We start from the raw sequence: 25,236 nt of genomic DNA, 5'->3' as shown, positions 1-25,236 counted from the left end.
AGGTATACATTAAGAATTCTGAACCCAGGAATTCGTTCTGAGTACTAGACTTGCCATGTGTCAGGAAAATTCCTTCCATGTCCTGGTTTTGGGGTATAAAAATGGCATTGGGGGAATTTTGTCGAATCAAAATTCCTGGTGTTTCCCCCTGCTTCCCCTTAATTTCAGCAACATAATTGAAAGGAAGTCATTTCCATTGTTAACTGGAAGCCAGAAATCCTTTCTGAACCACTTAATATAATCCAGAGATCTACCAGATGATCTACCTTCTGCCCATTCCTGTTTTAAACGATATAACTTACTGAATGGCTTTGCCTGTTAGATTACCCTGAAGAGTTATTTCCTCTTTATCTTATTTTTGTACATAATTTCAATATGTTTGTAACATCAATTGTTTCTCCAACTTCCCTCCTTTTCTTGTGAAAAGTATCTTGTTTTCTACCTCAAAAGTTGGTGTCTGTTTCATGGGTGGGTGTTGGCCCTCAAACACATGAAACCCCCATTAGTAACTTGGAAACCTTAATTCAAAATGCTGCTTCAGCTAATCATCTCATGAGGTCACCTCTACTGTCTCCAGCAGCTTTTATTTCTGTTCCTATATATACAGGGTCGGATTTTGGTTTGATGAGGACCTAAGCTACTGAAGGTAACGGGGCCCTTTATATGTCCAGTTGTCCTTTGTCAACAACAAATTGTGGCTGTTTTTGTGCGTGTTGAATATATGCTATGTGGTAATTTATGAACCTAATAGGGATCTAAAGTCATTTGCACATGTTGCCATGCAACCAGTCCATGCAGAATGTAGGCACCCTATACAATATATAGAAATGAGGAAACCAGTGATATTTTAGGGAGCAGGCTAGTATGCGGGGCTTACTTTACTTACATCATAGGCTCCTACACAACACCAAACACTTGCTGTATGTAGGTTTTATTTTGTTTGTTTTTTATCTAACATTTTGGAAATGTACATCCAGGTTTTTTTTCCTTTTAATTTTTTTGGGGGCCCCAAGCTATAGCTTGTTTAGCTTGTATGTAAATCCGGCACTGTATATATATCTTCAAAGTGTGGTGTGAATAATCCCCCGTTTGCCTCCAAGCGAACGTTGTTTTGGTAAACAAGGGCCGGGATCAAATCCCATCTCCTGGACGTGCATTATTTTGAGTGCGACAGGTGTGCGCATTACAGGTTCCCCACCCCGAGCACTCAAATCTTAAGGGTATGGCTTTTAAAATGTCACCTGAAGCGACTCTTTACGGGAGAATAGCAGACTACTTCCTAAGCTAAATTGCCCTTCGCATCGATCGGCCTCAACGCAGCTAGCTTCCTCCTGCACGGGAACCGCCCGGCGGAACGCTCTCTTCAGCTTCCGTTTCCGAGGGGGAGGCGTTTGCCCGAACACTTTCCTCCTCGGAGAGCCTCGCGCCGGACAGGGAACTTCGCAAGATGAGGGGCGCGGAGCTGGGGCGCTTCTGCTCGCAGGTAGGGGAGTCTTCGTGGCAGGGCTCGCTCCGCCATGGCTGGGCCGGTGGAGCTCTGGCCCAGAGGCGAGGCACCGTCACGGGAAACCCAGGCCCACCAGCACAAGCTCCTTCTCCTTCCTTCGCTGCGAAAGACTCCCAGCTTCACGGTGGGAGGCGGCCTGGACGGTGGAGCCCAAGCACTATCTCTGCGTGTTGAGCAGACCGACACACGAGAGACACGCGTGTTCTTGTGCCTGCAGCCTCGCTCGTTCCTGCCCTTGCAGAGGCTTTTCTGGCACGGCTCTCATTAGAGTCCGTCGCGCTTCGCCCACTTCTCTTTCCGGCCGCCTCTTTAGAATTATTTTATTTATTATACATTTGCTTATTGTATACCGCCTTTCCCCCGACAGAGACTCAAGGTGGCTTACAGATAAAATAAAGGTAAAGGGGCCCCTGACCATCAGGTGCAGTCGTGTCCGACTCTGGGGTTGCGGCGCTCATATAAGAACAGCTAAATGTCGGTGGGCAAGTAAAGAGAGGGGGAAAGTATATAAAAAAAGAATTTATTGGATGCAAAGATCCAGGTTTGGGGCAAGTACTCTTTGGTGAGAGAACCCCAGCAGAGATCCCAAAATATGCAGCAAATATGATAGGAATTGTAGTCCAGTAAACCACTGAGCCTAGGGCTTGCTGATCAGAAGGTCGGCGGTTCGAATCCCTGTGACGGGGTGAGCTCCCGTTGCTTGGTCCCAGCTCCTGCCAACCTAGCAGTTCGAAAGCACATCAAAATGCAAGTAGATAAATAGGAACCGCTACAGCGGGAAGGTAAACGACGTTTCCATGTGCTGCTCTGGTTTGCCAGAAGTGGCTTTGTCATGCTGGCCATATGACCTGGAAGCTATACGCCGGCTCCCTCGGCCAATAATGCGAGATGAGCGCGCAACCCCAGAATCGGTCATGACTGGACCTAATGGTCAGGGGTCCCTTTACCTTTACCTTTTAACGTCTGGGGGAACAGTGGTTTCCCACCCCTGAAGTAAATAACCACACTTGCACTGAATCATTGCAACAAGGCTGTATAGTAAGTTAGTATTGGTATCCCCATGTTGCCTGTGGGGGTAGGATGGCAGCAAGAGAGAAGATTCTGCCTTCCCTTTTCTGGTTGTGTGTTCTGGTTGTGTACAAGCTTTGAAATGGATAAGTAATAGATCCCTTTTCACTGTTATACCCTCCTAAGGTATGCTTAGTGTTTTGTATGTGAATGGCTATCCTAAACTTACTTGGTCAGAAGTAAGTTCCACCAAGTAAAATACGAGTTACTCCCAGGTATGCATGTCCATAGTATTTTCTTAATTTGGGAAAAAATGGCCATGTATTTAACAATAGTTAATATAGTTTAGAATTGCCAGTCTGTAAGCATGAATTGGAGGTGTTGGAAACTACCTTTTAAAACCAAGTTCAGCTACCATTGTAAATGGATTAAAATTGTGATTTTGAGAGCATACTACTTTACGGGATGGTGAGAGCTGCTTTGAAACTGATGCTTTGCAAGTGTTGGCTAGCAAAGGATCTGAGATGGATCAGCAGTGTAAGATTCATTGTATTTGTTACTTATACCAGACCGGATTGAGTTTTGTACATAGTAATCCATGACCCCTTTTATGATTATAAATAAATAAATATTATTTATCTTCATGGTGCTTGTCGGCATCACTGTAATGCAAATACTGACAGAATAACTGACCACCATAGACTCATACTACTAGTCTTATGGCTTGAAAAACTTATTAGAATGACTGTGTGGTTTCATTTTTGCAAGGATGTTTTGGTCCCCTAGTTCTGGTGCCTAAAGTTTCCTGAACAACACAATACATTATAATAAACTAGAATTTGTTTTCTGTTCCTTTAGGTCTTGCAGAAGCACAAATTTGTCCCCTTTGCCTGTCGCTCTATCCAATTGTTTTATCTGAAGGCATCACCACTTGCCTTTCTATGCTCTCTTCAACACCTGGGCTGCAGATTGACTGGCACCAGTTCTTCTGGACAAAGCGAAGCAAATGTGTCCCATGGAAGCTGTAAAACAGACACCAATGAAGCCTCTCAGAAGCTTCTAGAGACTCTTGCTACTTCCCAAGTAGAGCCAGGGAGACCAGCTGATTCAGATCTCCTGAAGCTGGGGAAGGTGGCAGATCCATTCTTGGACATGGGGCTAAGCCCTGCTCAGATAACACACTTGTTCAGCTTGCAGCCATATGCACCTCCTCAGCTCAGGTTGGCTGTAGTTTCAGAGCTCCTCCTTCTGGGTTTAAGCACAGACGCCACACTAAATGTCTTACAGAAGAGCCCTGAGTTGCTGGGAATGTCATCAAAGCATATAAAGGACCGTGCAGATCTGCTGAGGAGGCTGGCGTTCAAGGAAGGTAATGCTTTCTCTGTGCTATGCAATCAATTGAACATCTGTACTGAATTGTGTGCTGTGGGCTATACTGGATTTTTGTAACCCAGTTTTGGAGCCTGTGAGCATTATCTTTAACTCTTCTGGTGGGCATTATATGGAATAAATGAGAGAAAATCTGATCTCTAGGAAAGGGTGCAAATTACGTTGCGCATGCAGTGATAGGAACCATAGCTCCATTACGTTGATAGAAATATATGTTCATCGATCACTTTACACATCACATATTTAGATAAGTTTGAAACTCTGAATTGCAGATTTTTAAAGTGTTTGCCTGATAAAACTTGTTAGGAAAGGATGTAAAAGCATAATTTTTCCTTTCAAGCTTGCTTCTAGCCCTCCAAATTTGTTTTATATGAAAAGCTTGTATTTTTCCTTCTAAAGAATTCTTCCTGTATTGTTAATCCTTGTTTCATTTCCTTTTTCATTTGCTCCTCAATGTTTCCTTTATTTCTGCATTGTGCAGTTCTGCACAATAAATAATGAGCCAGGCATCATATACCCAGGAAACATTTTTAGCCTGAAGGACTGGGTGGCTGTATGTATAGCAGGTACACAGGGAGTACTGAGGAGCAAACCAAAAAAAGGTAAGCCCTAGGGTATGATTGTTTATGTCTTTTTCCTCTTATTTTAACAGTGGGCCTTAACCATATGGCAGTTCATTTTCCAAGAATTTTTACCTTGCCACAAAAGAGAATTGAGGTCCTAGAGAATCTCCTCAAAGAAAAATGCCTTTTCTCTGTGCAGCAGATATCAAAAATTCTGCAAACATGCCCAAATATTTTGATGGAGGAGCTAGGTGATGTGGAATACAAATTCCAGGTAATGTATGCTGCATTATATTTTCAGAAATTAATAATAGACAGTTTCTATATATCAAATATATAGTGTCAGTGCACATTCCCAGAGTGGATTAGCTGGTAGGCGTCCAGTCGCAGTAGATCCCACTCACAGATCTTGCAAAGACCAAAGATATGCTTTAGCAGGGAGTTTCCATATAACTCATTTTTTAGAACGTGCTTTAAAAATATGATCTTTTCTTTCTCCTCTTCCAAATACTGATATAGATAATAGAAGCTAGAATAAACTTTGCTTTTGTGCCTCTTATTCCATTGATTTGTTTCTAGAATCTCTCATGTGGGCCCTGAGAAATGTAACATTTGAGTTCCCTCTGCTATGTAATAGACATGCTTTTGAATTTATTGCAGTAAAGGCTGTGACTTCATAACTTTGGGCCACATCAAGTGACAGTCCTTTCCTTGCACAACATAAGCCTGCTTGTGCAATGACATTTCAGGTTTTCCCCTCCTCCTGCAGCTCCCATGCACCCTGAGATCTATTCAACCCCCTCAAGAAGATCTGGGAGGGGTTGCTGGGCTGCAGGGGGGAGAAGAGAAGAAACCATTTTGCAGACGCACACCCATTCATGCTATGCTGTATCTCACTCTTAGTTTTGCATGGAATTTCTCTGGATGGCTACTCTTGTCTCAACCGTTGTTGCTACAATTTTTCTTAAGGACTTCAGATGTTTTTCCAGTTTTAAGGGAAACATTATGAAATCCAATGGCACTGGTGTTATGTGAACTAGCTACCTCCTTGATTTGACTATAAAGGCAGGAAAAGAGGCACAGTAGAGAAGCAAAGGTAAAGATCCCGAAACACGTTTAGCCAAATAATAAACCCTTTCCAGCCCTTGGTTCACAGTCTAGCATCGAATATTGATAATAGCTTATTCAAGGTTTGATTCCTTCTTCATAGGCTGCATATTCAGAGCTACTCTTTTTCTCAGTTTGCTTATTTCAGGATGGGGATTAAACACAGAGAAATAGTGAATTCTGGTTTCTTCCAAGCATCACTGGCTGAGATTAAAAACCGGGTAATTTTCTTGGAGCGATTGGGACTCTATCAAACTCCTGACAAGAAAGGACAGACCCAGGTTGTCAACCCCAAACTGAAAAGCATAATTAGAGCTGCTGAAAGTGACTTTATAGAAAAATTTGCCTGTTCCTCATTGGAAGAGTATAATATATTTAAGAAATTGCTGGCCCGTGAAGAAGAACAGAGGCGGAAAGAGGAGGAAGCTGCAGAGAAAAACGATCTCTCAGATTCAGAGAATGATGGCGAAGGGTCTGATTCAGACTAAGTACATAAAATTAAAAATCTCTGAAGTTTGGTACTGGTATAATCTGTTTGTCTAGAATTGGCTTGAGCACTGGGGAATGAAAATGCATCAGTTGTGTAAAAATGAGAGGTGGTGGTCAATAAGGGTAAAGTCTACTCAGCAGCTGTGTAAAAGCAATGGAACCCAAAAATGTTTGTGATCTGTCATTACTCTGGCTTGTTCCTTTAGAACCACCACACATTTTGAGAATCGTGGGGTAAACTTGAGGTGGGAGTTCTCAAGATGGACTGAGGAATTCCTCTACATCAGGGTCTCTCCATCTGTTATTGACTCCCAACTCCCCAGCCAACAAGGTCATGGATTATGGAAATCCAAGAACATGTGAAGAGCAACTGGTTACCCACCTCTACTCTAGATGATAAGAATGCACTTCATTTTAAGAATGGCAACAATTCTGTTTTCTCTGAGGGACTTGAAATAGGCAATGCTAGGGATGGATTGTCAAGGAAGATGAAATGCAGCCTGTGAAGTAAAAAGTCAGATGTTGTTTTCAGAACAGAGAAGGAGGTGTTGTGGGTTCTGTGAAGTAAAACTTAGATAATGATTTATGGAAGAGGAAATGTGGGCCTAGGTGCAGTTTGTAAGCAGAAATTTCATGCTCAGGATAGCAAACAGGTTTTGCTGGTAGTTGGTGGCTGACAACTGCTAAAATTGTTGGTAAAGGTAGCCAACTGGCATCCTCACGTATTCTTAAAGAAAGCAGACTAGCTTTTAAATAAATTGTATTTTAATCTAAAATGCAAAACAAAATAACTTTGACAGAATAAAATCTTTTTTAGTTTATTGCTGCATTATATATGCCTCAATCTGGCTATAAAATACTGACTTGATACAGACTGTTCTACTTTAGACTGCCCGGGGGGGGGGGACCAGTGTTGCTGTGCGACAGACAAGAAACTGGCTCTGAAGACCTCACTATCTTTGTCAATTTACTGGGCCTGGAAAAATGTGCTATTTAGCTGACGGGATCACTACCCCTTTCCTCCCCCACCCCCTTTTTTTGCACCTTGGAAGCTATATTTTTATCAGTGAGATTGCCTTCATGTGCCCTCAAGCCAATTAAACTGAAGTAGTTGGAATTTAAGTGCTTGTAAGTAAGACTGGAAACAAAACATTGTGGAACATGGAGTGCTTCTGTTCAGTATTCCACCTCTTGATTCCATTTCTCCCCTCCCATCAGCATTGTGTGGCCTCATGGCTGTTTTGGGGTTCTGTCCACTTTTAGCCCCCCCCCCCAATGATTTTATTTTTGTCCTTTTGCAAACCATGAAGTCCCCCCAAAGCCTGGTGCTGTTTTGGCTACATAAGCTGCTCACAACCTGAACATCAGAAACAGAGGGCATGATAAATTTTCTACTTGCTAATGAAACATGAAAATGCATATTTTCCCAATGCCTAGGTTCATTGTGGAAGTACATGATTGGCTGCTCAGACAAATCAGTGCTTAAAATGCTAGAAAAGCTTAAAACGTATTTTTAACACTACTCTGTCAATGCAATCTGTGGTCCTTTGGTGTCATGCCTACTCCTGCCAATCTATACAAGCTGGGCCTTCTTAAAAGTTCTCCTTTTCTTCTACTGCTCTTGAAGAAGCTTTCCCTGAATGAGTAATCCAGATTTCTATTTCTTTTCATTAAACAGTGCAAATTACAGAACATTCACCTAAAATGCTGCAATTTGCAATGGAGAGAGTTTGGAGATCTTGCATTAGTCATAATTATATGATTTTCTCTTAGAGCCCATGGCTTTTTAGAAGGTTTGTAGTGAAAAATGCAATTTCTGTGGGGAGGGGGATCCTTTAGCTAATACTGCTGCAAAACCTATGTAAATAATTGGAATAAACCTAAACGTTTATTGGTTCCAGTGAGCCCTTTTCCTAGAGGCTACCCTTTTGTGATTTCTGTGGGAAGGGCCTTTTCCTGCTGGGAATGGTTAGTGCTATCCTTTGCTGAAGAAACTATATTTACAACTCTTAAAGACTGCCAGGATTAGCTTTCTAGGGAACAAGGCTTCTTCTTCTTTTTTGCAATAGCCAAATGGGCTGCTAGAAAGCTACCAGCACTTACGGGAATAATAATAGGTAAACTGTAACTGAACCTCTGGCTGTATTAATTTATAAAATATACAGTGTATGTATATTAAACACAATTTTATATTTAGTCATACAAACTCGCAAATCTAGGAAATATTAAGGCTCCTTGAGTTAGCTGGCCATTCTTGGGAGCTGTAGCAAATGAACATCTGGGAAGAAGGAAGAAATGCTTTGCCATTTTTCTTCCACTGGCATCACAATCCTGTCTTAAACAGGAAAGCAATCCATTTACCCTTCATAGAGTGGTTAAAAGGGTTTTTAACTTTTTTAATTATTAAGGCATGGCATTTTCTAATCATGTTATGGAACAGCATGTCCACAGGCTGAATAACTAAAAGCCTGTTTGATCTGTTGTTGAAAATGGATATAGCTTCTGCAGCCCTTTCCCCCCTGCACTAGAATAACTTTTGAAATGCTAGTAATTTGTTAGCAATAAAAAGGCACAGCAGTAGCTGGCTGTCAGATTTGTTGCTTTTCATTAACTAATCTTGCAAAGGGAAAAACAAAGGAAAAGAACCTAGTGTTTTTTTTAAAAGACACACTGTTTGCAAATGGGAGTATTTTAGACTTGTGATTAGCTTTGAACATCAAATTTTATGCCAGGGAGGTTCTCCTTTTGGTTATAATCCATAACATTTGTTTCAGGGCTTGTTTTTCTTCTAAGGTAGTCCAGTGGCCACAGATTATATAACCAGTATCTCCATCACTGGTGAAACTTTAGGCTCTGCCCTTGTGGCAAGTGGCCCATAATAGACTTCAATCCTGAGAGAGACTTTTCTAACATGTCACTCATCATGTATAAATTCAGGTGCTATGAAGAAAGGTAAGCGGACCCTTATAATCCTGCCAAAGAGAGAGGGATATGGCTATTTGGTGAACACCTGCTGAACAAGGCAAAGGAGGAAAAGCCCATAGATCTTGCTGAAGGGTCTCTCCTTTTTTCCAATCCAGTTAGAAGAAATGTTGAGTGTTCTGGAACCTACAAAGGAAAAATAAAACACGACAGCTAGCATTTAGATTATGTGTGCATGCATAAAACACAGGTACAAAGATTCTTTTCTTTCCAGTGTTCAGCAAGGAGAACACTGGTGAGGAATTCTGTTGGTATAGCTTTGGGATCCATTAATGAATTTTTTTATGGAGGGCAGAGAGACATACTGTCTCACTGAAAGAGCTTTGAAAGAAATATTGCTTTCAATGAGCAGAATCAAAGAATGGCATTTCATTCCTCAGCATGTATAGGGAAGTAAGCAGAAAACTGGTTGACAATTATCTTTGTAATGTAGAAAGGTCAGACTTAAGTGTCAGATATGTATAAATACTCTCGAAATGTTCTCTGAAATTTTCTGAGATTGTCACTTTGTCATGTCTGAGCCTTCTGGTACTAGAGACGCCCACCATCAGCTTGGAATAAAAGATCAGGGTGCTGTTTTCTTTGTCTCACTTATACCTTTCATGAAATCTCCTGTGGTAGTCAATAATCACTGCCACTTTTCCTTTAGTAGCAAGCTACCTACCCATCAATTTTTGAAGTTTTCTGCCAGCAAAAAGGCTGCCCCACCATAGATGGAGCAAGATCCAGTTGCTCAGCCCTGCTCAGCCTCTCCATCTAAATAAATAAACTATTTGTTCACCATTATGATGCAGTTAGAGAACACCCACAATATCCTCGGCTGTGGGAAATTTTCAAAAGGAATTTGCCACAAGTAGCAGGATAAAGGATATGCCCCACCCAGAGAGCTTCTAGATAACTTGTTCCTTACAAGACCCCTAACTCTAGCAGAGCTGGCGAAGCTATGGTCCTCAGCTATTGTTAAGACTTCAGTTCCCATCAGCTCCAGCCAGCAAGGTCAATGCTCGGGGATGGGAGTTGCAGCCAACTACTGAAGAGCCACAGACTCCTCAAGCCTGTTCTGTGGTTTGTCCAGCACAGAGGTTTATGGAGCCCTCATTCCCTATACAGTGGTACCACAGGTTAATAACTTAATTCGTTCTGGAGGTCCGTTATTAACCTGAAACTGTTCTTAACCTGAGGTACCACTTTAGCTAATGGGGCCTCCCGCCGCCGCACGATTTCTGTTCTCATCCTGAAGCAAAGTTATTAACCTGAGGTACTACTTCCGGGTTAGCGGAGTCTGTAACCTGAAGCGTCTGTAACCTGAAGCGTCTGTAACCCGAGGTACCACTTGTCCTGCAAGGATACTTACTATATGGCTTCAGTGTCTGTTACTTTGTTTTCTGAAACAAACGAGAATGTTTAATTAATAAAACATTCAAACATACAGTATTCTGCTTGTTCTGAATGCTGCTTTGCTCCAGCAGCATGTTGGGCAATGGCAGCAGAATTAAAGTAGCAATAATATTGACTGAGTAAATGATCACAGATTTAAGCACTCCAGTCTAAACAACCCATAAATTAACATCAATATTAGATAGTTGCTGTTAACCTAAACCATCAGTAATGTCCGAAATCAGGAGTTGGATATTACATTCCAAGGGTTTCCCCCACAGCTATGACTTCTCACAAAGCCACCAACATTCCTTTACCTGCTGTGTGCCTTATTTGAAACGGTGCTCTCACAGCTCTCCTTGTAGCAGACATCCTGGTGCACTTTGTAGATCCTCTTGTATCTACCACAACAGCAAACGCAAGTTAAGAGTAGGAATGATGAAAAGTCCGCTTGGCCACAATTGAATAGTGTGCTGGTTGTGAACCTCGCACATAGCTTGGACCTCCCTAATTTCAACCAACATTCCTACAGAAACCTCCAACACCTTATCTTCCCCCAAGTGCCTGCCCCTCCGAAACCACTGGCAGCCAAATTATGAGTTCCTCGCCATTCCCTGAGTTGCTCACTATTTGCATCATTCATGATCTATCACATCTTAGAAACTTTACAGCAATCACATTCTGCAACCATTTGTGTATGTCTGCACTACAAACTTCAGTTGGTTTACTGTCTGCCTTTATTCCTGCCTCCTCTAGGATCCTAGAAATCATTTCTTTGATAGAACAGGGAATATTTAATTCACAAAATTCTGTATTTTCAGATGCTCATGTATTTTAAATTATATTCCTGTGGATTAATAGCAGGACAACAAAAATGGATTGTACAAGCCCCTATCATCTATCAAAATGGGACAGAGCTAATTGGATCTCTGAATTAATGTTCTGTTCTGTGAGACAGTACTTACAGATAATGACAGACACCTCCTTCCCAGACTGGAAAAGATTTGGTTTCTGAGTAAAGCCGGGTACAAGACTGAGGCACCTTCTTGCAGGCTGAAGAGAGAAATTGGCATGGTTAGGGAAGGACTATAATAAGCACAGAGATGTCGAGTCCAATTTCTAAGCATTGTTAAATGTTCCTATTATTCAAAGACTTAGAACTAATGCCTTCTAAATACATTCCTGCCCCAAGTGCTGGTGAGTGAAGGGAGATAAGCAGACCCATTAAACCATCAGTTTGGAAGGAGAGAGCACTATATTCCCATAACCAAAGAAATCTTGATGTCTTCAGTAAGCACCAGAACTTCAACAGGGAAGAGGCCTCTCTCAGCTAAACTGGAAGGGAGCTCCATAAAACTGGACCCTCCATCCTGAACACATGGCTCCTTGTAGAGACAAGCTATGCATCTGAGCCACAGGGGACCACTAACAGCGACCCCTTCAAATACCTCAGGAACCAAGCAGGAATCTAAAGGATCAGGCAGTCCCTGAGTTACCCTACACTCAAGTTGCCAAGGGCCTTGTAATGAATAAAGAACCTCGAACCTGTTCCCAGTACCCTATGGAAAGCCAGCCCAGCCTTTTGAGCACTGAAGTTATCTGCTGGCAGTGGTCTGTCCTCGTCAACATAAAGAGCATAAGAATAGCCAACTAGAAAGCATAAGAGCATAAGAGTACTCTCCAATCCAGTGGTTTCCAGCAACTGGTATTCAGAAGCATTGCTACCTCCAGCTGTGGAGGTACAGCATAGCCATCATGCCTAGTAGCATAGGTGCCAACTCCCTGGGTGCCCGAGCACCCACAAAATTCCCCATGAAGGGGCTGTGCACCCAAAAATTTTGGTGCCAGGGCCATTCATGCTGCATGGCATCCATGGCCTTGGGCACCCACGGTACGGGGGCCAAGCTGACACTCCTGACTAGTAGCCACGGATAGCCCTCTCCTCCATGAATTTGTCTAGTTCTCTTTTAAAGCCATCCAAGTTGGTGGCCTAGCCACTGAGGCAACCAGACAAAGATGGACCCAGAAGCACTCCAAAACTCTTCTTTCTGAGGGAACTCCATCCAGAATAGGCAATTGGCCGGTCTCCCAGATACAGGAACCACCAACCCCTGGGAAAAGGGCAGTTGCCCACTTGGCTGCAGTGTGTAAAGTCTGGAATCGGAGTTGCTCTTCTACTTGCAGCTTAAGTAGAGCAGGAACAATTGGGTTCACATGGTTTTAGTTGTTTTTAAAAACTTTTTTTTTATTTTTAATTGTATTATTGTATTATTTTATCACTTGTTTTATCACTTCACCGTCTGATGCCCTGGACTCCTTTAGGAGGAAGGTCAAGATTGTCTAAACTGAATAACAATTAAAAATTGTCCACATCTGGAAGCACCCATGGTATCATACTGTTAGGAGAGTCCAGAGAAGCCTGCGTTATTCTTAACTCACCTAGTTCACATTGTCTGCCCTTGAATCCAGGATTACAATCGCAGTGGTAAGACTCTGGGCCAGCAACACAGGTCCCCCCGTTTTGACAGACGTTTATGGAACAGTTCTGTTTGCCACCTGGTGATGATGATGATGATGATGATGATGATAATAATAATAATAATAATAAAATTTATTTATACCCTGCCCTCTCTGGCCAGGGCCGGGCTCAGGGCGGCTAACACCAAATATAAATTACAATAAAATGTAATAGAAAAACAACAAACAAACAAACAATTAAAATGCAGCCTCATTTTATTAGTAGCCCATAAATCAAGACCATAAAGGGAGGAAACATCAGATATTCACTTGAGCCAGCTATCCATGTTGGTCCTACATGGGCCAGCAAAAAAGCCAAGGGAAAATTTATATGGCTGCATAAAGGAAGATATTCTGGAATTTGCACTCAATAGTTAAAGCATGCGTCAAAAGTACTTCCAAGCAACAGGCAGAGATGTTAGAAAGGAGAGACTTCCGGTTCGTCGCGGCGGTGAGAAGGACGCAGGGACTTCGCGTGCCGAGGTCCCTGGCTTCTCGGAGGGGGGGGAAGTCCGCAGAGCGAGCGGACTCCCCGTAAAAGCATCGGATAGAGAGTTCCGATGACTTAGGCGTCCAGCGGCTGCTCCGTTTGGCGGATCCCCCGCCGCCCGAGAGCTCAATAGAGCGATCGTGAGCCGGCGGGGTTGAACCGCGGGAGCCATTTTGGGCCACATCTTACCTCCGGGAAGCGAAGCTCCGAGTCCTGACCCGGCAAGCGGCGGATTCTTCCGATTTAAATTAAAGATTTCCAAAGAAGTAAGTGGAACTTTGATCTGGATTCTAAATTTGCCGATTGGAAAAATAGGAGAGACTTTAAAGTAACGGAAGTCGGTCTCTTCCTAATGGGAAACTGGGAGGCGATTTAAAAAAAAAAACCTAAGCCGAACAACGAAAGAATTTGGAGTTGTGGACCCGAGAGGGAAAAAAAGACTTTTTTGGAACCATCTCAGCCCCCGAGTCCGGCACCCCTTGAGGTACAGCGGCATTAAGGGGAAGAGTGTTTTGACAGCTGTCAAAAGCTGTCAAACTGTCAAAAGACTGGGTGGATTGATTGCATTGTTGAACAGTTAAAAATTGTTTGAAAACGTGATAGAACTATTTAAATTGGAAGTAAGAACGGATTTGGGATTGAGTTAAGAACTAAGGAAAAGAACAGCCAAAATGGAGTCGATCGTCTGAGAAAGGAATTTTCCAGTACCCATTGTTCCCTACCCCCTGTTTATCTGCGGTTACAAGAAGTATGAAAACAAAGCTTTCTCGAGCCTTCCAGGAGACTGTGCTGAACTATTTGCTGTCATGGGAAGACTTTTACAAGGAACGGCAACATCTCAACTTATCACCAGTCGAGACTGAAGTCCAAGTCCAGGACTTAGAGGATAATTTAGATTTGGAGATTGCTGAATCTGAGACTGTGTGTGAGGAGAAACAATTGGATGAAAGTATTGAAGAGGACTTGGACTATGACAAATTTGTTTGGGATGAAGCAAAATATGATTTCCAAAAGGAAGAAAAACAAGCAGAACAAGAAGATGAGAGGCAAAGGAACTTAAAGACTAATGGAATTGAAGATCCTGGAGGGGTTAAAATGTGGAGTGGTGTTTTTGAGGGATGGGAAGGACAGGGGCAGGGGGGGGGGCAAAGGTCTGGAGATGGATTTGGGAAAGAATGGGTGTGGGGTAAAAACTTTAGTTAAAAGGTATTGTTTTGGTTTTTGAAAGACGGTTTTCGAAATCTTGGCATGATAATGGAAACGCTGAACCAATTGGGGGAAAAAGACTTAGGGAGAGGAGATGGAATGTAAAAAAGAAAGGGAAAAAGTTATGTTTTCTTAAGGGAGCATAAGAATGGTTTGGGAAAGAACTTTTAAGTTATTGTAAATTTTTGTAAGTTAAGTGAGGTGTTTAGGCAAGAAAGCTGCCTACCCCCCTCTCCTTATTCTGAGGCACTCAGTGGCAGGGGGTGCCCAGATGGGTGAGGAGGAAATGGAACCTTGGAAGTGCTGTGCCCTGCGGGTTCCTCTTGTGGCAGGAGGGGACCTGTGGGAGGGCAGCATGAAAAAGGAGGAGGATTGAGTTAATACTATAAGATTAAGATTTGAAACTGAGTTGGAAAATTCGCCACAAGTAATCAGAATTTGTTAGGAAAACCATGAGGAAGACTATCGAGGGAGTCGCAATTAAAATGTTAAAATAACAAGAACTGGGAAGTTTCAACTTTTCCCAATTTTCTTTTTCTTTTTTTATGTTTGTAAATATGATTAAGAAAGAATTGGGGGATGCAAATCCCCATAACTCCTTCCTCCCTGTTCTCTCAGTGGCAGGGGGGGGGGGTAGGGGGGGAGGAGGGAGGGGGGAAGCTGAACTCAACTCACAATTGGACCCCTTTGATTCTTAAAGCACACGGGTTCCACTGGTGGCAGAAGTGGACCGGTGGGTGGAGGGAAAATGAAGGGACAGTGCTATATTGTATGTTTTGTTTGCGTCTGTCTTTTTTGAAAATCAATAAAAAATCTTTTTTTTTTTTTAAAAAAGAGATGTTAGAAAGGAAAATGGGAGCTAGCATTCAGATTTGAGAGTAGGCGAATCAAAGGCAAGCTGCTTAGCTTTCTTCACAGTTACTTGCAAGTATGTCTGTCCTGTGTACAGGAGTGAGCCATGGGATCTTGCAGGGGCTGGGAAACTCCTCCGATGGTTCATTATTATGTCAAATCTTTAGGTGAGGGTGGGAATTGTCAACTGCAATCATTTACTGTAGCCAACCATGCAAGTGCCCAAGCTGGGATCATGAGTTAGTCCACCAAGCCAGAGAACAACCTTGTATATGACTAGTTTGCCCACATGCTAGTTGTAAAAAAGCAGGAGTCAAAAAAAGTGTTAGAGAAAGTAAAAAGTCATTTTGTGGTTTTTTGAAACAATACAAAACCTGTTTGCTAGAGGTAAAAAGTGCAATGTAATGTACACATCCTAAGGAGCAATCCTTAGTTCTTAGTTACTGGAAAGATTCTCCCCTTGCTCCAGCTAAAGCTTAGGACTGTCTGTGAAGTGTCCCCGAGATAACTTGTCACCTAAGAGACAATTTTCTTTGTTTCTTTTAAATTTTAAAAATAAGCTTTATTTCTTATTAAAACATCAACAAATCATAACAAACACACCCATACAAAAAACAAATTATAACAAAACATATCCAATCATATCAAATCAAATCATAATAACATCCATCCAGATATAGAAAGAAAAAAGAAATAGAAGAAAATGAGAAAAGAAAAAAAAGGGGGGGGGGAGGAAGAACCAGGAGAAAAAATTGGCAGAGAAATAAAAGAATAAAAATCAACTTCCAATCATTTTAATATCGTTTCCCTTTCTCCCTATGTTCAATTGCCATGCTTCTTCCTCATTGAATTTTGAATAAAAATAATAAATAAAACATATCATATTTTTCTAACATTGTATATATTTTCTTGTGAGTCTTAGCCTAGGCAAATCACCAATTTCATACTTATACCCTCTTTGCACAAATATTCTTCCACATATCTCCATTCCTCTTTCAATTTTTGTTTTGGGACACTCCTGATTACTGCCATCAATCTTGCTAAATTCATGAATTCTACCAACTTAATATGTCACTCCTGGATTGATGGTATTTTATCCCCCTTCCAATTTTGAGCCAACAACATTCTGGCTGCTGCACATGCGTACAAGAGAATATTTTTCCTGTCACTTGGGATACTATCAGGTATTATGCTTAATAGAAAAATCTCTGGCTTTTTCTCAAACGTTAAGCATTTTCTTCAATTTTTCATAGATATCTGACCAAAATTTAAAGACCTTACTGCAATTCCACCAACAATGAATATAATTACCTATTTTTTCTTTACACTTCCAACATTTATCCAAATTGTTCCTAATTTTTTTTGCTAATTTTTATCACAACAAAGCCCTTCCCCCCTAAAGCAATAAGTGCCTGTTCCTTGAGGTGTTTCTCCTGTTTGATGGAAGGTGGATGGCAACCCATTTGTGGAATTCCCCTGTTGCAAACACTTATTCTTTTGGTGCCAGGCAAAGATGCTATCCCAGGCTTTTAAGTGTACTGGTATTTTCATTTTTAGCAGACTTATATTTTATTTGTGCATTTTATTTGTGTGTCCTTGTGCCATCTTTGGCTTCTGGATTATCCCAGAGACGCTCATTATCTCTTTAAACTTACTTTCCCTCTTGCTGTTCTCAGGTTCTGATAGGTGCAGTGCCTGGCTGACCTGTTTGGTTGATTCCTCCCCATTTTCTTCCACTTTCATGGGAGCCTCAGGTTCTAGAAATAGAAGCCAACAATACCTTAGCCTGAGGATTAGTGCACCGTTAGGAGACAAAGAATACAAGTAGGGAGGATGAAGGGCACTTACGTGTTCTCACAGTGACAGATCTACTGGGCAAGTTGCTGAATTTAGTGGTGATCCTCCCTCTGCCATCCACTAGCTCTGTAAACCTTTAAAAAGAAAAATACTTGGACATTCCCATTTGTGATGCAGTGTCAGCTGAACTGACATACTCCAATTTCAGCACCTCATGAGTCACAATGTGCAATCTGTTTCATTTTGCATGGCAACTGAGCCCCATTCTTTACCTAGGTGCTTGTGAGGGTTCCTCAGGGGCATTGTGATCAGCAAGCAGACGCAGTTCTGGCAGGAATGCCGGGGGGACCCGGTTTCTCAGCACACGGGGATGCCCTGTTTGGCTCCAGCGCCTTTCTGGGGTGCCATCCTTCTGCACTGCAGACCAGAGAAGATTATGTTTTACTGGGACTGGGTGAATCACACCAGCTTTAATACAACTACATCAACGCCTTTTCCAGGTACAATTTAGGGTACTTCTATTGACCTAGTTCACCAGAAGCGGCTTCGTCATGCTGGCCACATGACCCAGAAGCTGTACGCCGGCTCCCTCAACCAATAGAGCAAGATGAGTGCCGCAACCCCAGAGTCGGTCACGACTGGACCTAATGGTCAGGAGTCCCTTTACATTTACCTATTGACCTATAAAGCCCTAAATGGCTTAGGACTCAAGTACCCCAGGGACTGCCTCTTTCCACTTGAACCTGCCCACATAATAAGATCTGCCTTGGAGGCCCCTCTGCAGCTGGATCTCCTACTCCCTTAAAAAATATTTACAGCAGTGGGTGTGTAGCTATGATGAGGCTTTGGTGCAGTGGTGGTGGTAGTTTTATTTCTCAATGACTCTGCCCCCACACCAACAAAATAGCAGGCAGCGCAGTACTGTGGGAATGGGTTAAGTCCTCTGAAGGTCACAATTCTAATTGGATTCAGCCCTCTCCCTTGGCTGATTTTGTTGCTGAAAAACCACAATTTAGTTGCTCTCTTAATATCTGCAAGGATATTAAATTCAAAATGAGCAAAAGCAAGGGGGGTGTTAAAGAGGACCTTTCTAATTTTGTAATTACTTGTTTTTTGCTCATTCACATATCCCAAGGGCAGAAGCATGTAAAATGGGTATTCTCTGCTCTCGCTAAGAAAATTCCTCATCAGAGAATCGCTATGGGCCAACACTATCTTTTGCTGTGGATCTCTCTCTCTCTCTCTCATGATATGATGATACGTTGAATATATATGCTGACATCCTTAGGGCCCACATCATGCCATATTACAAAAGAAACAAAAGGCTTGCAGGAAGCTATGGACATAGGGAATGGGAGTTTGGACTTACAGGCCGTAATGTACAGGTGGGCAGGCTCGCTAGTCACTTGTCCTTGATCTGTGTTCTGAACAGCCATCACTGATAAGCGATACCTTTGACCTGGGTTCAGGTCACGCACTGTGTAGGAAGACAGCTTCCCATTAGGCACATAGCGGCTCTTCACACTTTGACTGGTGGTGACATTGATGATGTAACCTTCCACTGTGCCAACCAGAGGCTGTTCCCAGACCATCTGAACAGAGGTGGCTGTGACTCTGGACGCCGTGAGGTTTCTAGGAGGAAGAGGTCCTGTTCAGAGAGAAGGAGGAAGATCAATGTGGGATTCCTTTCAATTGCCCTTTCTTCTTCTCATCCACTGGGCAGTTGAAACAAGGGGCAGGGAGCCCTTGGAGGCAAAGCTGTTCTCTTTTCACCATGCTTTCTCAAACGGTTAAACAAAGGTACTCTCTTACCCTGCTGCAAGCCTCTGGGTGGCTCAGTTGTTATTTGGCCACTGGGATTCTGCCAGGAAACAGGCATTGCGTTCCCAGAGAAGAAAGAGAAACTGTTCAGAGACATGGGGACAAAGGAGGGACTGTCATAGGCAGTATCCAAAGGATGCCTGTAACAGCTCTGCAGAAAAGAAAAGAAAAACCTCTACCATAGGACTGCTAGTTGTACTTGCAAAAGGAAGTTTCCAAAATTAGCAGGTACAGTGCCTCCTTAAACCGCTTTAAAAATCTAGCAAAAAAAGTTTGATAGTTGCAGTTGTGCAACATTAAATATAAAATGGACATACACACCTGGAAAAGAGCTTTTCAGTTATTCTGAACATATATTAATGAAAAGTAGTATGGTACATAGCCTTATAGGAGTTTGTTGTTAAATAGGACTCTTGTACCTGACACCTACAGACGTCTCTCCCTTAAGCATCACAGCCTCATTTTGAGCTCCAACTCTGAACCTAATGCTCAGGCTAGGTACGATTCACACTACACTTGATCTTAGCCAAAAGGCCGAGAAGCGATAAAGCGAGAAAGATGGCCGCCGAAGCAGATGCAGGGTTTTGAGCTCCAAGACCAAATGCAAGGCAAGTTCTGCTCTACACCCAACCCCCACCTCTTATTTTTACCCTTTTTGTATTTTTTAATTATTTTAACCTTTTAGCCTTTTTAGCTAAACCTTTTAGCCTTTATTAGCTTTACTTGCGGTCCTAATTACACTGATTTCCTACCTATTCCACGGCTCTACTACAAGGCTGTAAGAAGCTGCATGAAGCTGGGTGGGGCTGAGCATTCTGCCAGCCAGCGTCAAATGCAAGGCCGAGCCAAGCTTAAAGCTTAAAGCTAAAAGCCTCTAGCTACCAAACAAACGAAGAGAAACAGCCTAATTTTTAAATTTTAGACTATCAACTGTTGATGATTAACTGCCTGTGGGACGGTACTGACACGCAAATCCAAGGCTGTTACACTTGAAGCTAGCTGACTCCTGCAAATCACCATCAGACAATCCAATTAGCATGGTACTCACCAGAAAGAACTGCAAAGATCTGGGAATAAAGCCAGACTGGTTAACCAGCTCCCCAGAAAGCCGAAGGAGGCAGAGCAAAATAACGCAGTACTTTCTTCAAAAGCAGGAGACTAACGAGCAAATTTTAGACGAGGTGGTTCCCCTCCCCTCTAATGTCATAGACTGGTCAATCCATCTTAAAGGGCTCCATCAAAACCTCGAAAACACCAACAACACAACCAGCCTGGCCCAAGAACTGATTCTGGCAGAAAGATCCTTTATGGCAAGCCTGAATGATACAACAACGCAGAGGCCACCTACGGAGGACACACAAGGCCAACAAGTTGCTTCCAAATGTTCTCAAACAAAGGAGTGTGACAGCTATCTACAGGACCAGCTCCACCTCTTATGTACGGATATTTCCAACATAAAACAATATCTCACAATAACAAACGGGTTACTTCTGACCTTAGTGGAAAATTTCACATTTCAAGAGAGAACAATAACAAAGTCAAGCAGTACTGAGCCAATGAACAACCCATCTTTACCTACACCAGCAGACATGAACCACCCAGCAACTAGTAAGAAACCACAAGGAAGAAAATTGGCAGTAAGGAAAAAGAAAAGCAAAAATATCAAAACACTAAGGAAACCGAAGATAACTCACCGTACCAGCAAAAAACAATGGCAAAAACTCTACAACCTACTTCCATCATCCACTACACCTGGCCCAAACAAATCTCCCTGACGAGTCAGCAAAGCAAAATACAAACAGGGACCTATTATGGTAACCACCCAGTCAGAAAAGGAACCCCCGCCGCAAAGTGCTGAACTCAATATAACGTCAGAGGTAACAACCCAGAGCCCTGGAAAGAACTCCATCCAAACCACGGGTTCTAAAGAGGTCGTGGCCCATAACGTTGAGGACAAAACACCACAGGAAGGGCAGACCTCCTCCCAGAAAAAAGACTGGAACCTGACTCTAATTCCACAAAAACTTGTTTTTGTCAATTACCCCAAGCCAAGGGGTTTCCACTCGCAGATTGAACGTATAATGCACTTCCTGAACATTTTGAATGAGGTGCTGCCAGGAGTAGTGAAGCCATCTGACATAGTCTCTGTTGAGTACCTGCACCACAACGGTTACTCGGTAAGGGCATTGATCACCTTTCGGGATCAAGATTTGGCCAAACTAGTTTATAGATCAAAGCACCTGTCCCTAAAGAAAGGGTTAGCAATTGTAAGATTATTTGAAAACAGGATACCTTTGACCCTCCTTTCAGACACCAAGTGTGCCAAGCCATTGGCAGAGGAGGACCAGGAAAAGCCCAAAATGGAGAATCAACCCCCAAAGGGCTGGCATGAGCATTGTAAACATGAGACTCCAAATCCAAAGGGGAAAGGCACACCTCCACCCGATCAGCAATGCCCTGAGAGCGAGGGACGGGCCAATTTCTCTGCAGAAGAAAACATCCTAATAAGCAAATTCTGGTCATTCCCGCCCCCAATTCAAGCAGAAATAATAGAAAGACTAGAAACCTTAAGATCCAGACTGGCGGGGGAAGACTTGCATAAAGACACCAGGAGGCAGGACGACCAAAAATGTAGCGAGATCACCTCCAAAATGACATCTACTCTGGAGCTTAACATAGCAGACAGTCGCCCACAAAATCGCCAAATAAAGGCCGAGATAAATCTGCCCTCAATGGTGAAAGCAGAACAAATAAGGGAGAGAAGCATAAACCCCCTTAAAAGGAAAACCATCCCCATGGAGACCCCACCAGACTTCTGGCATAAAATGAGATATCTCGACGAGGAGGAATTAGGACCCAGTCAGATAGTACATCCTCAGGAGGAGGCACGGAAAAACAAGGCTCCCATGATCTCCAACGTGAGTACCTTATTTTCGCCATCTGAAATCTCTGAACTCCCGGGCAGTTCCCCATACAAGGATACCACCAAAATAAAGGGCAGCCAGCTGATACAAAGCACGGCAACTTTTAAAAGCCCGTGGAAAGAAAACTGACAGAGATCAGTCCCCAGCAACGCTAAAGCCAATCTTAGCCCCCTACTAGGGAGCATGGCAGGCTGCCAAAAAAGAGCATTTACCCCTTCCACTGTTAAACCTTGCCTTAATCGAACGATTAAAGAACCATCAACTGCTGACAGCAGCAAGACATCAAAAACAGATGACTCCGCCCAGTTGCCTAAGGCACCCAAGGCCGGTGAAACCCCTGACCCGATACAGCCTCCCCGAAGCCCAGCGGAACCCCCTACCCTGAAGAACCATCAGTGGATCCTCTCAGAGACCATCCCCCCCAAAAAATCGCGAGACTCAACCAATACTCTAAATATACTCTCTTGGAACGTGGCCGGATGGGCTAGATGTCTTTCCCATTCTACAGACATCCCTTTTTATCGACAAAATTTCAATATTATTGCCCTCCAAGAGACATGGACAACAGAAAACATAGAGCTGGAGGGCTTCTACTCACATGTACTAAATGCAGTCCCAGGCAGAGGATCAGGAAGAATGAAAGGAGGGTTATGCATCCTGATCTCGCTATGCCTCAAAGCTACATGTAAGGAGCTTCCTCCCCTTGAGCACTTAGCCATGGCTGTACTTCTATCATGGGGAGGAAGTAAATTACTAATTATAAATGCCTACATCCCTCCATCCAGCAAAAATTCCGACATAGAAAATAAGTGGCTAAGTGTGGAAACCTACATCAGGTACCAGCTCTCAGACCACCCAGGGGCAAAGGTCCTACTTACGGGAGACCTAAATGCAAGACTGGGGCCAGATGACTCCAGTTTAGTAATAAAATATAGGTATAAAATCGGGTTCACAGAGGAATTGATACAAGATGCCCAACAGCAACCAAGGCGGTCAAAGGACCAACTCTCAAACTACGCCGGGGCTTGTTTCTACAAATTCTCACGGCAGTTAAATTTAAACATCCTAAACGGTTGTACTAGCGGCGATATCCCAGGAGAATTTACATACATGTCAGGGTCAAGGATCAGCACAATTGACTATGCACTGGTGTGTGGCGAACTGCTAGAGGCAGTAGAGCAACTAACAGTGCTCCCCTACGTGGAAGGAGATCACTTCCCTCTTCATCTGCAGCTGTCATTCAAAAACAAAACAATTTCTCTCAAAACTGTATACCCTGCAGAGATCACCGCTTTAGAGCGTCCTGGGTGCCGGGTTAAATGGACCTCAGCACTGGACACCAAATTGAAGGAGATCTTAGCTGCTAAAAAACCTAGCATATTTCCAAATGACACCAGGAGCAAGGCCAACCCAGAGGACCCAGTAGCTGAATACGAACAGCTACTCCTTCAACTAAAACCTCACCTCCTCACCATCACAGAGAAGAACCAAATTAAACCGAGAATAGCAAACAAACCTTGGTTCGATCACACCTGTCTGCAGGCCAAGAAAGCATTGCAAAGCGCCTATAAAGCTGCCTTAACATCCGACAATTCTACCAGGCAGCAAGCCTACTCCTCCATCTGTGCCCTAAAAAAAGAATATAAAGCTCGGATATTCCATCAAAAGACCAACTATAGCAAGAAATGCTGGACAGAATTAATTACTGCAGCAAAATCAAAAAACCAGTCCTTATTTTGGAGACTGGTCTCTCCCGGCTCGCATAGTGGCACATCCCCCCTGTCCCCTTTCATTCCACCTAATCGTTGGGTCACCCATTTCCAATCCATGTATGAGGACGTCGAGTCTCCCACTGAGGACCTTAAATTGGAAGAGCTGGACAAATGGCCTGAAGTTACCGAAATTGAAGTGAAAACATATATAAATCAATTGAAAACGGCCAAAGCACCAGGCCCCGATGGCATCCTCCCTGAAATGTTAAAATCCCAGGTGGACTGGTGGGCTCCTTTCCTTGCCACCCTTTTCACACATATAGACGACACTGGCCGTATCCCAAGGGACTGGGGCACAGCCATAGTGGTGCCATTTTACAAGAGGGGTAATAGAGAGGATCCATCAAACTATAGGCCGATCAGCCTACTTAGCGTGGTCAGCAAGCTGTATGCGAAGCATTTACTCCTAAAATTCCAAGAGTGGATAGAAAATGAAAACATCTTAGCTATAGAACAGGCAGGCTTCAGATCCGGCAGATCCACAACTGATCATTGCTTAACATTACAACACCTAATAGAAAAGTACAACTCAGGGGGGCAGGCCTCACTCTACGCCGCCTTTGTGGATTTTAAAGCAGCCTTCGATACTGTCCCTAGAACAAGACTATGGGACAGACTTCGTGCCACTACTATTGACAGAAGGCTTCTATTCCTAATAATGGCAACGCACTCAAATACGGCCCTAAGAGTCAGATGCAGTCGTCTAGGGCATCTAACAGATTCCATCAGAACCTTCAGGGGTGTCAGGCAGGGGTGCCTTTTGGCCCCCTTATTATTTAATTTCTATCTAAATAGTCTGGTGGACACACTCAACAGCCCTGACTTTCACCCCCCGAAGATTGCAAACCGGCACATTTCGGTTCTTCTATATGCCGATGATGCCATAATTCTCTCTAGAACCCCCATAGGGCTAAGAAGAGCCTTAAGGAAACTAGCAGCCTACTGCGATATAGAACGCCTCATAATAAACTACCAGAAGACAAAGATCATAGCCTTCGGGAAGAAACCAAGGACCAGAAATTGGGAGCTCCAAGGTCATAAGATACAACAAGTCTCAAGTTACAAGTATTTGGGGATGGTGGTCCAATCCTCAGGATCAAACAAAATCCATATAACATCTTCAGGGAGCGCCGGAGAAAGATCTGCAAATTCAATCCTCAACTTCTACAGATCAAAAGGAGGCTTTTACGTCCCTGCGGCCTTAAAACTATACAGGGCCAAAACATTGTCCCAACTCACCTATGGAACCTTCTTGGGCCCACCTTCCCCTTCCTTCATCTTACTTGAGAGAGTCCAATCAAAATTTCTCAGAGCCCTACTGCAGGTTCCCAGGTGTGTCTCAAATGCCTGGGTAAGACTAGAAACAGGGCAAATGAGGGTTGAGGCTCATATCAGACTGACCTCAATTTATAAATGGCTGACCCTACAATCACAC

General features: G+C 43.1%; 2 protein-coding genes across 3 annotated transcripts in view; one reads left to right on the top strand and one right to left on the bottom strand.

Moving 5' to 3' along the window:
* The first annotated feature begins 1,405 nt into the window (after positions 1 to 1,405).
* MTERF4 (mitochondrial transcription termination factor 4) lies at positions 1,406 to 6,895 on the top strand. The gene is made up of 4 exons (XM_035133208.2): positions 1,406 to 1,483; positions 3,374 to 3,884; positions 4,557 to 4,741; positions 5,709 to 6,895. Exons 1-4 carry the CDS (start codon positions 1,448 to 1,450, stop codon positions 6,060 to 6,062), a joined length of 1,086 nt encoding a protein of 361 aa, XP_034989099.2. The 5' UTR covers positions 1,406 to 1,447; the 3' UTR covers positions 6,063 to 6,895.
* Positions 6,896 to 9,044: 2,149 nt separating this feature from the next.
* Positions 9,045 to 25,236, bottom strand: part of SNED1 (sushi, nidogen and EGF like domains 1) — a 79,947-nt gene continuing 63,755 nt past the window's right edge. For both annotated transcript variants that reach the window (XM_035133206.2, XM_060274574.1), the window contains 9 exons: positions 18,654 to 18,932; positions 17,557 to 17,701; positions 17,336 to 17,418; positions 17,143 to 17,244; positions 12,862 to 12,978; positions 11,388 to 11,475; positions 10,740 to 10,823; positions 10,400 to 10,430; positions 9,045 to 9,171 (listed from right to left, as the gene is read on the bottom strand). In XM_035133206.2, coding sequence (XP_034989097.2) covers positions 10,409 to 10,430; positions 10,740 to 10,823; positions 11,388 to 11,475; positions 12,862 to 12,978; positions 17,143 to 17,244; positions 17,336 to 17,418; positions 17,557 to 17,701; positions 18,654 to 18,932 — 920 coding nt within the window. In that variant the 3' untranslated portion in view covers positions 9,045 to 9,171; positions 10,400 to 10,408. The remainder of the gene's footprint in view (positions 9,172 to 10,399; positions 10,431 to 10,739; positions 10,824 to 11,387; positions 11,476 to 12,861; positions 12,979 to 17,142; positions 17,245 to 17,335; positions 17,419 to 17,556; positions 17,702 to 18,653; positions 18,933 to 25,236) is intronic.

Source organism: Zootoca vivipara, chromosome 5 (genome assembly GCF_963506605.1).
Source record: "Zootoca vivipara chromosome 5, rZooViv1.1, whole genome shotgun sequence".
Classification (NCBI taxonomy): Eukaryota; Metazoa; Chordata; class Lepidosauria; order Squamata; family Lacertidae; genus Zootoca; species Zootoca vivipara.
The sequence above is the reverse complement of the archived record's forward strand: the minus strand, read 5'-3'. Positions and strand labels throughout refer to the sequence as shown.

What these genes read in the sequence shown, in the direction of transcription:
- MTERF4 (XM_035133208.2), top strand. Translation starts at nt 1,448, where the DNA reads ATGAGGGGCGCGGAGCTGGGGCGCTTCTGCTCGCAG. An exon ending in TGGGGCGCTTCTGCTCGCAG is followed by an intron (nt 1,484 to 3,373) that starts GTAGGGGAGTCT and finishes CTGTTCCTTTAG; the next exon opens with GTCTTGCAGAAGCACAAATT. An exon ending in ATGTGGAATACAAATTCCAG is followed by an intron (nt 4,742 to 5,708) that starts GTAATGTATGCT and finishes TCTTTTTCTCAG; the next exon opens with TTTGCTTATTTCAGGATGGG.